General features: G+C 36.1%; 1 protein-coding gene across 1 annotated transcript in view; it reads right to left on the bottom strand.

Moving 5' to 3' along the window:
- ADAM23 (ADAM metallopeptidase domain 23) overlaps positions 1-16153 on the bottom strand; it is an 81088-nt gene that overhangs the window by 8482 nt on the left and 56453 nt on the right. Inside the window, exons 20-24 of the mRNA XM_009333013.1 lie at positions 15061-15166; positions 13492-13611; positions 12332-12500; positions 10335-10446; positions 1517-1607 (exon numbers count right to left, since the gene is read on the bottom strand). Of these exons, the coding sequence (XP_009331288.1) occupies positions 1517-1607; positions 10335-10446; positions 12332-12500; positions 13492-13611; positions 15061-15166 (598 nt within the window). The remainder of the gene's footprint in view (positions 1-1516; positions 1608-10334; positions 10447-12331; positions 12501-13491; positions 13612-15060; positions 15167-16153) is intronic.

The raw sequence follows: 16153 nt of genomic DNA on the forward strand, positions 1-16153 counted from the left end.
CAGGAATTAAAAAGGCTTATGAAGATCATACACCCATGCTTAAAGACTGATGTTTTGATACACGTTGTATTTAATCTTCTCTTACTGAAGCAAATGAGGAGCCCTGACTCCCACAGCTGATGCATGCAGCTCTGCAGCTCTTGCCGGTGTCAAGGGGAAGCGCAGGGAACGTTACTTCCCTCAGAACGAGCATTTAGAGAAAAATAAATGCTGCAGGTGCTGGGTCTGTCTGAAAGCACCGATAGTGGCAGGCAGTGCAACAGGAAGTAGTAATTGCCTCGTCCAGAAGAAAGGGCAAAGTCTGTTTTCAGCAAGGCTGAAAGAGATTTAGAAACACTTTGCTCCTATATGCACGTGTAATTAAGGCCACCAGACACCATGAAAATATAACGGTCTAAACCAGAAGTAAACAAACATTTTCAGGTGACCTTTGAAAGTGAATTAACAGATAAATATGACCTGATCACTACATTCAACTTTGATAGCCACCTTAATCAATTAGGGAGAAATTTTTTTCCTTCTCAACTCAGACACAGAATATGAATATAGGCCATATAAAATATTCTTTGAATTATTATAAAAACCTGATTGAGGAATTATGGCTTGTTGTTGTATCGTGGCTTAATCTTGATTCATGTTATTGAAAAGAAATAGCAACTTGAATACCATGAGAAAGTTCTTGTGCTTAACACTTCCATGGTTTGTAAGGTTATAAACATCGATTCTAAATTTAGACCCTTTTTACCAAATATGGACCATGCACTTGGGTAGACTTGACACTACAAAAAAAAGGCAAGAATTAAATACCTTTGTACAAGAGACTCTCTTTACTTTAACGGTCACAAACAGAATGACTAGTATGTTACCCTTCATAGTTATAAAACACATTGAACTAGAATTGGGTGAGAAATGTTTTCGTCTTTCAGGAGACAGTTCAAGAGTTCAAAATGTTCTCTCTAAACCTCAATTTTTTAAAAAGATTGTGAATTGATAATTAAAAAAAAAGAAATCAGTAACCACAAACAAAAGTTAGCTCTGGTACTTCCGAGTCAACTACGTCAACACATTTGTTACTGAAATGTTACTCAGCTACTGCCACCACTTACCATTTACACATGAAGTCTTTTAATTATAAAGAAGTTTATCAGTTTGAAAGGACTACTACTCAAGACATGTATCTTTCGGGGTTTTTAACCACTGTAGTCAACTTCTGAGAACAACGCTACTAACTGGAGGTGAAAAAAAGCCCTTACTCCCTACGTGTTAGGGTGAACTCATGAAAGTTAAATTCATTCTTTTACCGTTCTTCAACTTTGCACCCTGATGACATCTGCTAGTTTCAAATCCATTTCCTCCTGTTGTTCCGTGCATGCGTAATTCTTCCTCTTTAAAGCAGTTTGTTATAGTTTGGGGGAGTTAACTTAGAAATCTTGTAGCAGGAACTCAAAATTTAGTGATATAAGCAAGAAATAGAAATGCCATAGCCACTGAAGAGAAGACATGCGGCATTGCTTACTTAAAGCCCCATCCTGTCCCCCCAAGGACAATAGCTGCTACCAGGATGGCACCAGCGATGGAGCCTATTATAAGATTGGTGGCACTAGGACCTGTGATAAAGGATTATGGTAAGACAGACATAAGAACCAACCACTTTATTCACATTAAGTGAAGCAACTGAAGGGTAGTCAAACAATTCAAGGAACATAGACAGCACACAAGGTGGTGTCTCCAGACAATTTCAGCAAGCCCAACTTACTTTTCTTTAACAGTAAGAATGAACAAAGCTGTTGGTCTCTGCATTGTGCTATGTTGACTTCTACCATAGATATAAATCTAGTATTAGACAGGAAATTCCATTGTGACTTACTTCATTATCTAGTAAACGAACTGTCAGCTGAGGACACTAAGGTATTTGTGAATAATTCCTTAACTTAAAGGAAAAAGTATAAATGCTGTATGTTTTATGGCTACAGCAAATGAGGAGGGAAAAAAATAAAAATCAAAAAGCCTAACTTTTTTCATGGACATCCTGAAAGGTGGTAGATATTTTAATTTCAGCTGAGAGCATCTAGCAGCACTTGCTAATCAAAGTCCAGACTCCCTACGGTTACGTCAATGCTAAATTTACAAACAGTTGTTTGACAAAAGCAAAGGATTATATAATAAGGAATGAAAGGTGAAATAAAAGCTGTATTCCCATTAAGATTTCCAAACATCAAAGTACCTCTTCTTCATCCTCAAGAAGCCACTTAACAACAAAGTGGGGAAGGGTGGAGCGGGAAAAAAGAGCAACAAAAAGCAGCAGTACAAATTACGTTTGTGCTATTTTCTGAAGAGGGCAAGAGAACACCGAAATGAGATATTCATAATTCACCCTTAAGTGCTCTATTTACACAGGGTGGAGGAAAACTGACAATGGGCTTGAGTAACATTTTAATTGCTCTGGACAAAAATTTCCTATTGAGCAGTCTTTGATGTAAAGCTAATTGCATCTGAGCTCAAGGCAAAATGAAACCAACCCAACAGTTCCTTTGCAGCATATTGCACACTTTCTGTTTAAACATTTACACATCCAGGACTAGCCTTCAAAAACAGTTCTTACCTCCTATCCCAGTCTCCCCAAACCAACGCTTCTACACAGCAATTGAAATTTTCCTATTTTAAATGTTCTGAAACTGAGTTTGGAAAACTGTCAGACAGCTAACATAAGGAAGAAGAAGGAGCAGCCAGAGATCAGCAAAGGAAAGTGCAAGGGCAGCTGCAACACCTGAAAGTTTTAAGCTGTTAGGTTGGTATCACAAAACCTTCTGCCCAGTCCCAGACACTACAATAAGTACGTGCCCGAAGTTTTAAAAGTTACTGCAGTGACCTAACTTCAGTGCATCCATTACATGTTTCCCATATGAGTGCTTCTGGAGATCAGATTAGCTAAAAGAAAACCAAGCTTTAAAAATTGCTTCCTGCAACTACTACACAAAGAGTATTCAGGACTATTAATAAAAGACTTGGACTGAAAAGAAATACAGTGAGCTTTACAGACATGAGCAGTGCACAGATTTGACAACAATAATTAAAAGGTAATTTTTCACAATTTAGAAGAACATATCTTATTTGGACTTACCTTTAAAGTCACACCTGGCTCAAATCAACAGGAGTGAGCATGGTGGAGGGTAAACGAATGCCATTCCACAGGCATTGTATTCCCAATTAAGGCTTGCTTTCAACAGCAGCCTAATGAGCTACTGTATCTGACTCAGATCTATCGCTTACTCTGGATTTTATCAAATGATTGCACACAACAAAAGACAAAGCACAACAAGTAATTTATCTGTAATAAATTTTAGAGGCCTTGAAAAATTCTAAAGCTGATTTCTTTCTAGCCATAGAATGCTATCTTCCCATGGAAGAGGTACAATGATTAACTGATAGTAAAATAGTCATAACTTAGATAAGGAAGTACCAAATGGCCACTTTTCTACATCCCTCTTCTTACTGTGTTCCCTGGTTGGGGGGCGGAATCTATTTTAGAGCGCACATCCATTCAACAAACAGCAGTTTGTTCGTTCAATACGGGAAATCAATATTGGTTTTATTTATTATAAATATGGAAGAATTCAATCAAAATTTAAACAGAAGAGAATGATACACAAAACCAGTAGGTTCAGTTAATCGAAAAGTTACTAAAATTATGTTAAATAACACATGGGTCCTGATAAAAAACACTTTTTGGATCTGACCCAATTTTGTAAAGTATCAGTGACTAAAGAAGTGATGTTCATTTTTAACACAAAAAAACCCCTGAAAATCAAATGCCTGTGAGAATTAGGCTATCTGCTAGAGAGAGCCTAAGAGCAGAGTAAATGATAGATGGCTGTGGATAAAGGCATGTCCATTCCTCTGGAATAATTTTAAAACTGTTTCACAGCGTGCTGGAAGTGGCAGTTCCTATGAATGCAGAGAAAGAGCTATTTTTCCTAGTAAAGAAACTGTAAAGGCTACATTCAAGGTAAATTTTCACTGATAATCAACAAGACTATAGTCTCATTTCTGACTTCAGTATAAAAACAAAGCTGGTGGAATACTTACGGTTACTAAACAGCAACCACTTGTTTACCAGAATGGAGTCCTCCAATTAATGAATTCCAGTTTCGAAATACAGAGATTTAAGAGGATTATTGGTAAGCGATTTTAAGACCATAACAGACTGTGTACATAAAAGTACTTACAATGGGACTACTTTTACGTTATGCCTTACCTTAAAGATGTATGCCTTATGTTTTATTAAGCATTATCAAGGAAATTGTATTATTAATAAATCAGAATCTTGCTACCAGTATGTAGCCCACTTTGCATCAGCTCATTTTAGTGACATTTATGAAGAAAAGCATAAATCAATATGTTTCAGCTAAATACGCTTCTCTAGTCACTGGACTCAGACGTTTGACATAAATACATGCAAACCGAAAGTAAGAGGAAGGTTTTAACAACCACCATACTGTGGGGTCATTTTCCATCCAGACTATCGCAAGATGCAACACTTCTGGTATACTTGTTCCCTCCACCATAGTACTGCTATAACCTGCAGACACAGATTTATCAGGAGGAAGCTCCTGCAACTAACTGCACCGTAACTGCCTGGCACACCACCCTTTCCTGCAAGGCGCTATCTGCTTTGGCATGGCTATCGTATCATCTCTAGACATCTTTTAGGACCCTGATATAAATTCTACTGAAGGTGTTAAAAGAGAACACACCTTTAATTTCAGTGGACTTCAGACTATTCCCTAAATATTCATCATCATCATCAGATAGATTCTACTAGAATTAATATACATTGCTTTGAAACTCCGCTAGCTGTAGAAGAGGCAAGTTCACTGCAGATTGTCCTGCAGGTAACAACACGCTGGTGGTGGTTTCATGTTTTCTTTTCTTGGCTGTCACTTTGCCAGCCAAATGCTCTGGTTTAAGTTATCAAAGCTAAGTATCCATTTTAGGATGAAATCTGGAAAAAAATGACTGCCATTTTGTCCCCCATGATTACTAAAATAAATTCATAAAGCATTAAGAAACTAAAGTTATTTCAGCACTTTGAGGAAAAGTTCACAATTTGCAAGTGAAGTGGCGAGGAAGGAGGAAGAAGGGCAGGACCTGGCATCAGGTTGTGACGAACACAACCTCCCCTGCCGCCACTGACGGTAACGGCCACCAGGGCCTGAAGGGCATTAGGATCAGAGAGGGTATTTGTGTTCTCCATGCGCTTTCTTTAAACCAAGCAACAAAAAGCAGCAGCGGCTTGCTTGAAAGTACATTTGTATCTGAAGGAACCAGGGGACAGAGAAAAGACTGATGGGATCCAGGAAAGAAGCATGGATAGAAACAAAAAGAAGAATGAGTCTGGTAGTGAGTGATAAGAGAGAGGAAAGATGGAGAAAAGCTGGAATTAGAGCAGAAGGATACAGGAGCAAGAACAAATGGTCAGGGACGTTGGTCAGAGCTGAGTGGATTGAGACAGCAGGTAAGGGAAGATAAAACAGAAGGCCGAACGTAAGCAAAAGGCGAATGGTCCTCAACCTGTAGGTAAATCCTCTGCTCCAGAATCTGGGTCCCAAGCCTCTACAATCTTCACAGTCTGCAGTTTTCAGCAAACAGCTGTAAAAGCCACCAGTAAAACACCAATCTGATCTTTCTCAAGCAGATGATCTATTACCTTCTTCCTTCTATTTGTGTTCTATTAGTTGTCCTCTGTGAGTGCCAAGGTCTCTATTCTTCTGAGAATCTAAGGTGAGTTTCATGTAACAGTCCAGTTCAGCAAAAGCTAAAAAGGTTATATCTAGGGCTGCAAACTCAGACACACGAAATGCTGCCTACCAGAAGACTGCCTATGCAGGCTTAATTAGAACTGTATATGAATGCTTTTTCACGCAGACTGATTAGAAATCAAACTGTCTTGTTATGATTCCCCCTTCACAGAGATGGCACTGTCACACGACAGAGGTGATATATAGTATTAGAAACACAGTGAAGTTGGAAATCTCAGAAGAGCAGAATAACAGCAATTTATTCTGCACAGTGAATGCAGAATGAAGAGAGTTCTTATATGGGCATTTTAATATGTGTATATATACATACACACACACGCGCGTATATTAATCAAATAGCCACTGTTAAAACTGAGGTAGTGGGCTAACACTTAAGAGTACAGTTTCCTAAAATTATGAAAAGACAATAAAAATTGCTCATACATATTCTTTATATATGATTTCTATACTTCAGCATTCCACTGCCTTGAGGTGACAGAATCCTAAGCAACGGGAACATTCAGAAACTTTACTGTAAAACTAGCTGTCTATACTATTATCATCAGCTTTCATCTTCCTAGCTAGATTGTGTGACCCATTATTTGACTGAAAGCCCCATAGATTGTAATAAACAATTTCTGCATTTTATGAAATAGTCTATTTTGCAAAATAGTCACCAACTTTCATTTTTCCCCATTATTTTTATAATTTGGTGTAACGGAAACATTTAGACATTTTATTTTACTATGACAATGTAAAAACTCACAAACTTATTGTTTTATGCCCCACATTATCCCAGACAGGAGAAGGTTCAACACTGCATGAGCAAACCACATGACACAGACACAAGTCAAATCACACGACAAATACGGTCACCACATAACAAAGCTAATGGGGTAATACACAGAGGGCTCGGGTGCATACGGTTACCTCACACACTAGGCACCAAACATAAAACTCAAACTAAGAAAAATGCTTACTCTATTCCCCACCCTGTGCCTCCAAAAATCACCCCCAAGGCCAGAATGGTCCCTGCCACTGCACCTATTAGCCTGTTAGTGGCCATGCTCACTGTGTGGAGGGAAAAGGGAAGATTTTTTAAGGAAATGATCACATATATGTCTGAAATGAAAACATGAAATAATTCCTCAAAGGAATATTTTACTCTATAATCCATCGTCGAATAAACAACCTCCTAAGAAACCTTTATTTACCAAATACTGTAGCTTTAAAAATTCTGAAATGTGCTATATTTGGTTTTCTTTGAGTGCTTGCAAATATGTCAATGAAGTTTTCCTGTAAATGTAAGACTATTCCTTTTAGCTTGTGATTCTATTATTTACTTTAAAAGGGAATATCAACCTACTGCTTATTTAAAACAGCCAAAATGTAAATAAATCATCAGTAAGAAAACTTCCTTTTGATCACCAGAAACTTACTGTGTCCATTATATAACTAAGCAAATGAAAACTGTTCGTTTGGAAACAGTTCCATCGCAGGACAACAAAAAAAAAACCCAACTTTTTAATCCATTCTTTACTAGTTAGTAATATTTTCCTTTGTTACTGCATTTATCAATAGGACTCTCTATCTATATGACATAAAGACAGATAACACCTTTCGAAAGGAAAAACCTACCCTAGAAATGTGCTTCAGGTAACACCTGGAAATGTGAATATGTTCAAATAGTCCCTCTTAAGACATTGAGGCCTTATCTTTCATTTTTTAAGGGAACTCTTTTGAGAAAAAACATCTATACGTTTCCTATGTTAAAGATTAAAAGCTTGATAGATTCATTGAGTCATAATAGACCACAAGCAAGCAGCTGAATTCCCTGTCTAATGGGAACTTTTCCAGGGGACAAAAACTTTAGTCTTCATGCTGAATAAAGTCTGTTTTGAAATGGTTTCATAATTTTTTCCTGTTTCATAAATATACACAAACACACACACACACACTTGAGACATAAGTTTGATATTAAAAAAAACAAACACACACTATTCCAGTAGTCAAACAAAGGCCTAATTCTGCAAAAGAAATTGCAAAGGAAGAATCTTGTGTGTGTATGGAGTCCTACTGATTTCAAAACTACTAGCCAACACTCTAAAGTAATTCAAAGTTTCTGCAGTAGCCAAAAACTAACAGCAAGAACTCTGTCTTCTCAAAACTGCTAGTATGCTGTGTAGGTCTGCTAGTACAGGATACAGCAGGTTGCTGAGTTTAGAGTAATTCAAGACTCATGTATTAATACCAACATAATTAAGGACCACTAATTTTTTAAATCCTGAAATACAGTATGGAGCCAGAAGCAATTGACAGATGATGGAAAGGTCTGAAAAGTGCAGCAGGAGAAGCAGCCCGTTGTCAATTATCATAACAATATATACATAAATAGCAATACTTCCTAGCTACATATGTTCTAATTGTACTTTGAAAAATGCTTTGATTTAATGTGTGAAAAATCTTAAATCTATTAGGTGAATTTTCACATCGTGAGTGTTCTGTTTCTGAAATGTAACAAAACTCAAATTTAGGGCTAAGGAAAAACAAGCATTTTGGTTTCTGTCTCAGACTTGTAAACTGGCATATGACATAGGAAGTGCTGGTAATAAGGTGAAAAAACTTAATGGAAACTACTTTAGTATGTTGGATCTTTACAATACAGAAGACTACTTCTGTATTCTTCTGACATCTTCTCACAAAGGAATTCCTCTATTAGCACACCAGAAGAGACTAGAGTAGCTGTCAGTGTCCAGGCTCGTAAATTCCTTTCTAGGTGATTCAACATCAATAAATTACTATAACAACATAAGTAAAAATAATCCATCTTTTGAAATCACTGAGCCACCTTGTACAAAAACATACTCTGCCTTTTTGCAGAGGACTCCATTGAAAAATGCAGTCTAAACTTTACGTCTGTACCAGCTGGCAGAAATCAATGCACATACTATTAATTTAAGATTTTTTCCAGAATATTTCAGCATTGACGTTATCAATTTTCGTAAAGGTATTTCCATTCTGAATTAGATGAGTTAATCTGAATTACAAAAATCTAACCAAGGTAAGCGTACCTTCTGTGTTGCCTTTCCTATAGACCTTTTTACAGAGGAGGAAACTATTTCTTACCTACAGAATTTGGAAATGAGCAATATAAACCTCATGTACTCTCAGTGTCACAACTGTAAATACTGCTCTCCTCATCCACACACAAAAAGAAGTAACCAGCTCTATAATGCTGTTCTCCACTATTTTTTTAAGACTCTGCAAGCAGTGTTCCACAGTTAGGAAGGCTTTTTATGAGAAATGGAATGACAAGTAGCTTTGTAAGACAGGGTACAAACCAGGCAGCTCTACACTGAACAGTGGTGGGGTTAGGAGTCCAGAAAGCACCTGCACAGGTTCCCTAATACACATCTAGGCTGTTCTAGAGAGCCTCCTTCACGGTGGTAACTTGTTCTAAGACGATTTCTTCAACAGTTCTTGGTAAAGGTCTACTGGAATCATTCTGCTAAGGGGCAAAACAATAAGGCACACAAGACAGAAGTAGAGCCGTTCTGGAGGGACACACCAAAATCCTGTCCTCCCTTGAAACCTTGGATATTTTAAAGAGTAAACAGAGTCTGAGCTCTAAGGACTACATTTTTAAACAACTCTTATCTTCTTTCCATCAGCCTTGTGTAAGGGACAGAACCACCTGGAACGGGAACATAGCAGAAAAACTTTGTTTGGGTTTCTCAGCTGTTTATTGGGAACTTTATCTGTAAATGCATAACACTGGATAAATATAGTCTGATGTTGGACAATGTCTTGATGACAGGAAAGACACAAAAATTGGACAGCACAATCCAAAAACATTCTTTGGCAGAGAAGTCGGAGAGAATCTTTGGAAGTGCTTTTCTTTCTCTTTGAAAAACTTTTTTGATTAATTATTTCCTCAATAGCTCCTCTTTGTATTTATACTTCATATGCCGTTGAAATACCTACTAAATACATAAGAGTAAGCAATAATGATTGTAAGAATAATTTAAGTCCTTAAAATCTTAATTTATTTCTTTTTCCTCCCATTGAAATCTGATTTCAAGGAACCAAAGCTTTTTTTTCACCAGGGACGTTCCACTTTTCCCTTTTTTATGCCACAGCTCTCTGGATTAGCTGAGAACAACTAAGGGAACCGGAAATCTCTAGTAAAACATAAATACTCGATTATCATATAAATAATAAGAGCTACACTTAGTCAGATTCCAATCACAAAGAAAATGATCATAAAAAATAGAGAATAAGGGAGAAAGAAAAAACCAGAAAGTACATACCATTACCTATTGAAATCTTCCCCAAATTTACGTTAGAAAAAGAAAAGTTTCATCAATTCTCAAAGCAGAAAGACCTACTTCATCTACACGACACAGAATTTTACTGTCTGGGTCTAAACAGGACTGCACAATATTATTCTCTTTCTGTATGATAATTCTACTACCATGTATTCATGAAGAATGTCATAAATACTTGAAAGAACATCAAAACTGAAATCACACAAACCCTTGGGTCCTTCATCCTTCTTGCTACCAGTATCCCTGATAGGATCATCAATACTGCAGTCCGTCCCAGCCCAGGAGAAATTACAAATGCAAGTGGCTTCATTACTACAAACCTGGAAAAGAAAATAAATGACAGCAGTTGTTTTTTAACTACATTTATTAAGTTTATTTAACATGTAATTAGGTATTTAATTCACAGTATAAGACTTAGCCATTTATAAATTGTAACAGTAGCACTGAGTGTTTAGAATGAGTACAATACATCAATAACCTGAAAGTTTGCTTTAACCCTCTAAATATGCTCAGATGCTAGGAAAAGCAAAAGTGTTCCCAGTGGTTCCATCATCACTTGCGCTACACAGCTGCATAGGATGTAAAAAACAACAGAAACTCTCATCCAAAATAACCCCTATCTAGACTAGTTACATCTTCACTAAGCAACTATCTAGGCTTTGGGCCTGGGTGTCCAGAAGGAATACTAGCATTTGTGTTTAAACGGTTCAAGACATGGTCATACTTTACAACCTCTCATTTACAGCTTGCTCCCGTGTAGAAAAAATAGCAAGATTTTCATTGGTTTTGTCATCATTTTTTTCTAAACAGCAATGAGGAGTGCTTGCTTATCTTCTAGAAAGAGAGGAAATAGCTCTTCCTAAATCTACATTTAGCTGAATGACCTCTAAAAAAGGACTTAGGATTCACTAAAATTGGCAGTATATTTATCAGATACAGGAAAACCTACCCAACTGACAAAACCTAAAATATCACATCAATGGTGGAAGTTAATAGCTATAAACTTTCCATATGAAAAAGAACATGGAATGCGTTGCTAGAAGAGGTTACTAAGGAAAAAGCATGACATGAGAGAGAGAGACAAAACAAAGAATGAAGTTTTGATTACGGGACTAGAAGTTAAGTCAGTCATTAGGCATCAGCTAATAATGCCTTTTGGACACTGGAACACAGTGTCAAAAAAACCCAGAAAATAACCTACACACTAATGATTACAAGTAAGTAGTACATGTGATTTTTTTAATTTAACTTTTATCTCACTCTGCTTCTTAAAGTATTCACTGAAGAATCTTATCTAGGAAGCTGAAGATAAATACATCTTATGGTAGGTTTGATCAACTGAAGTATTCTTTTAAAATTATGAATTGGAATAATCCGATGCAAAACAAAAAAGGTAACATAGTTCTCTCACCACTCACGCCACTCTCCAAAATTACCAAGATGATTTCTAGATCCTTTACTTTCCAATTTTAAAATTTTTCTTCTTGATTTTGAACCTAATCCTCTTTGAAGCACTCAAATTCATCTTCAATTACACATAACAAGAAGAAAAAAAAAACTTCTTGTATAAAGTCTAGCCCTTAGGCAAGTATCTGTCCACTGAATCCCACAGCAGAAAGGTTTTAACAGTATTACAGTTAAGATATGGAACAGTGAATCTGTTCATCAAAACATATCTAATGTCTTGGACAAATGGACTTATGGGTAGAAAAACAGAATATAATGTGCCTGAATGTAAAATGATACACTTTGCATCTGTTCAAGAAGAATGTATCATTTCTGTTAAGGTCCAACAGTTTAGAATTTTAAATGATTTAAGTCATGAGGTATGACTCCATGAACACAGGACCAACTTTATAAAGGTGTTAGTACGCAGTAAAAAGTTTAACTGAAGATGGCAAGTAGCCTGAAATATGGGTAGCACATTACAGAAGTCTTTATAATAACTGATGTCAAAGCTCTTTCTTGCTTTTAATGAAAACAACAGTTTGGATACAATTGCAGAACTGATTTGACAACTTTGCTTTCTAAAATTTTATCTATGCTTCACAGAATGGCGGTCTTCCCCGGAATCTAACATTTGTGTTTTCACATCAACAGGTCTTAGGAACACTTGCAGGTAGAGAACTCCACAGGGTACATTAAGTTCAGATACAGCAGAGAGAGCAGGAGAAGCTTAGCTGCTAACTCCCAGTACAGACTCACCCCATGTCCAGAACAGACTTTTCCATTAGAACCAATGGGACAGCTGCTTATGTTCAAGGACTGAATTGGCAGGCACTTTTTGTCCAGACACATCATGTGCGGTCCACATGGAGCTCCATCCTCCACATAACCTAAATCTGTGTCATCATCTAAAAGAACATGAGCACCACTAGGAGAAATAAATTTTAAGATACTATTAGTATTATGACTGGAGTCTTTTTGAAAATATTAAACATGTTAGTGTAGATACTAAAAGCCTCATACCTTTCTCTCATTCAAGCATACAGACAGATTTAACAAAATTATAAAGTTTTTCTGTCTGCCCACAGCATTGATAAGGTGTTCCAGTTGTCAGACTAAAAAGACGACTAGGTAATGACTTAAATACTCAAAAAGGGCACCTTAGCTTTGGGTTTGTTTGTTTTTTTTTTTTTTTAACAGTCTTCGATAGGCCATGCTTTTTTTTTTTTTTTTTTTTTCTTCTCCCCCCCCCCCCAATGCTGTGAAATACTATTGCTAGAAAAATGTTAAAAAAATAACTTCTCATGTGATGACATTTAAATAAAAATACTAGTGGAATAGAAGAGGAGTTAAGAATCGTTGTTCACTCAAGGACCTAACTATGTAAAAGAGTATTCTTAGTATGACAGTAATGTTGCCAATGTCTTTAAAATACAAATCCAGTATTATGCACAGTAGACTAAAACTGCCTACCCTTTAATTGAACTGTAGCTTAACATCTTATCCTGCCCGGCCACAACTCTTCAGTTTCCTCCCTCTCAGCCTTCACTCCCCTACAGCTATTTCTCTGAGGATATAATACTCAAAAACATTATGTTTAATAGATGGGTCTTTGGCAATTAAACACCCCCAACACCCCCCACCCCCAAAAAAAAAATGCTGAGCATTAAACTCAGTGAAGTTCTGCTACTGGAGAGATCAGATAGAGTAATCAGGAGGACAACCCACATTTCGCCCTCTTTACATGTGGAATATTAGCCTTTTTCTTTTTTTTAATCAAAAGAAATACCACTCAGAATAATGATTTTGCTGTAAGATATTAATTACCTAAAATTCATACAATTTTACATTTATGTTTATCTTAATTCAATTAGGTTTGACAGAGCAAAATCATGTTGGAACACTGCATTATCTTTTACCTGCAGTCCACTATTCGTCCTTGATGATAAAAAGAGTTTGGGATAATTTCTCCTTGAACTTGACCAACTCGTGGAACTCTAGTAAGATTAGTACAGAGCAAAAAGCCACAGAAAACATCACTGTAAAATGAAAACATAAATCAAAAAATTACTAGAATAATACGAAGTAAACTTACAAAAAAGAAAGACTGGCAATGATGCTGCTGATCACATTAAGTAATATATTACCATAAGCCGCGTGACAGACTTTCAGAGTACAAATCTGGAAATAAAATATTATTTGATATAAATGACAAGAGGCAGAAACAAGTAATCATTCATTCTAATGCACCAGCGAATGTTCACATCAACAAAAAATTTATCTGTGCTCTAAATACAATACAGTACAATTAAGAGGATCCAAATTGTACAAAGCTTCATCATATCAGGCTAAATTGCATTTTCCTCTCTCTAGCAGCTTGGAAGCCATACGTTAATGTGAAGTTTGAATTTTTAATTGTATTTTATTTCCATTGCAGGACAACAGAACCATAATAACAATCGTTAGCATGCAGTGTGTGCGCCTGAATTTTGGTAAATAATCTGCTTTATTTGATGTTATTTTATATGTGCAATCTTCAATAGAAGGATATCAGCTTAAAACTTCCATCTCTTACTCTAATTGTCCTAAGTCATAGAAGCAACTGGATGAATGCTGGAAATTGTATTTGTTAAAATTGCAAAAAATTTAAATGGCCCTTCAGCTAGACCATTTTTCTGCATCTCTCTACTGACCAAGAAAAGCTTTTATACAAATGAGGTTTTTAATATACATATCAGAACAACACTATTCTCATCTAAATATATATAAAAAAAAAATCCATTAAACAACTTTTGCTTATGATCCTATCTGAAAAGTGAATGATGTAATGCCCCCCCTCCATGCCACTTGACAAACATCAGATAGTCAAAGAAGGAAAACACCATTCCAAGACTGAAATTTTACATGCATACTTAAAAATTACAATACAATAAGTAAATTAGGAGAAATTTAAGTCTATCCACTAACGACCATTAACTTGAAAAGTAAATTTAATAAGATATTCATCTAGTAATGATCACATGCAAATGAATCAGCCATTTTCTCTATAACATCCAAATGTCTAATGGTCCTCTCTGGTCAAAATAAAGGTTGGAACAAACTTGAAATAGCAGAATCTGGTATTAATCCCAGAGCAAGTGAAAACAGTGTGTGTATTTGCAGTCTAATTTATCCCTACCAAGTCTGAGGTGTTTGTATATTATGAACTTGTGACTTTTTGCTGCCTTGTCCCCCAGCTCCCCTAAAGAATTAAAGTCACAGTACATTCTTCTGAAAATCAGGAATTCTCTACAAGTGTATTGCTGAGTCACCCATATTCTGACCCACAGTCTGAGCTATGGAACTTTTTCAAGATGCAAACCTTCTGAAGGAAAGAAGATTCAAAATAATGCAAAACAAACTGCTGAAACATTCATGAAAGAGTAGACAATATTAAACCAGTATTAATCTATTTAAAATACAAATAATCTCTACCAAGCTGAACTTACTGTTTGCTACACTGAACCCATCGGTCTCCATCCTTTCCACAGTTTCCTTTTTTTGTGCCTTCTGTATTAAGCTTTTCATAACAAAATTTGTCAGATCCTGAAGACTCTGTTGATGAAGAAAGAAAAAAGGAATGTACTTTCCACCAGCAACATGAAAGCTTTGAAAACCTGCATAATTTATTGCAGCAGTTATCTGTATTTTTTTAATACAAACCGTAAGTCTAACCACGTGTGTGTACACAGATGGTATTTTCCAGTGACTACAGTGGGAACCTAGCAGACTGAACTGCAATACCTACAGATGGCTTTTCTAAAATAATGCTCAATGTTCAAAATTTGCTCTGAACTTTTAAAAAAAGCAATCTCCACAGTGTCTGTATTGTCTTCTGCATTTGAGTTTATAGGTGGTCTAATTTTGTTCACTTCGTAACAGTTCCACATAGATTTAGTCTAGTTGTTTGCACTGCAGTTATTCCTGATCTGTATTTCAGGAGATCAAAGATTTTATACACGGCATATACCATGAGCATATGTTCTGACATCAACTCAATGTTTATTTTATTTTTTAGGAGTTCACAGACAAAAGAAGATTTAATAGTCAGAGTGTTATCTCTACTGCTTTTTAGTAGAAATCTGAACTAATAGGTTTAAAACCACAATTATTTATGAACAAGCCCAATTGTTTTTCTAAAAAAAGGTTAATATTCTAAAATATTAAAGGTAAATAAGACAGTAGTTTCAATAAAATCACTTGTACAGAAGACAAACCAAATATTTTAAGATAGACATGCGTAAGATGCAAAGAAATTAGTCAACAAAAACATCTATTGCCTTTATTATTATCAATAAATGTGAAGTGGCAACATAAAGCTCAAAAAGGCATCAGAAGACAAAGAAAATGTTGTCTCCATCCAATTTTACACTTATATAGCATCTTTTGTATTGTACAAGCCAAACAATAAATGGTAAAACTATATCCCTCCCCTCCCATCTTCCTTAGTATGGAATGATTCTTCTGCCTCAAATAGGCAGTGTCAGCAGTGGCAGTTATGATTAGACAAAACGCACAAGAAAACATTAACTGCTAGAGTAC

The sequence above is a fragment of the Pygoscelis adeliae genome, unplaced genomic scaffold (genome assembly GCF_000699105.1).
Source record: "Pygoscelis adeliae isolate BGI_AS28 unplaced genomic scaffold, ASM69910v1 Scaffold160, whole genome shotgun sequence".
Lineage (NCBI taxonomy): Eukaryota > Metazoa > Chordata > Aves > Sphenisciformes > Spheniscidae > Pygoscelis > Pygoscelis adeliae.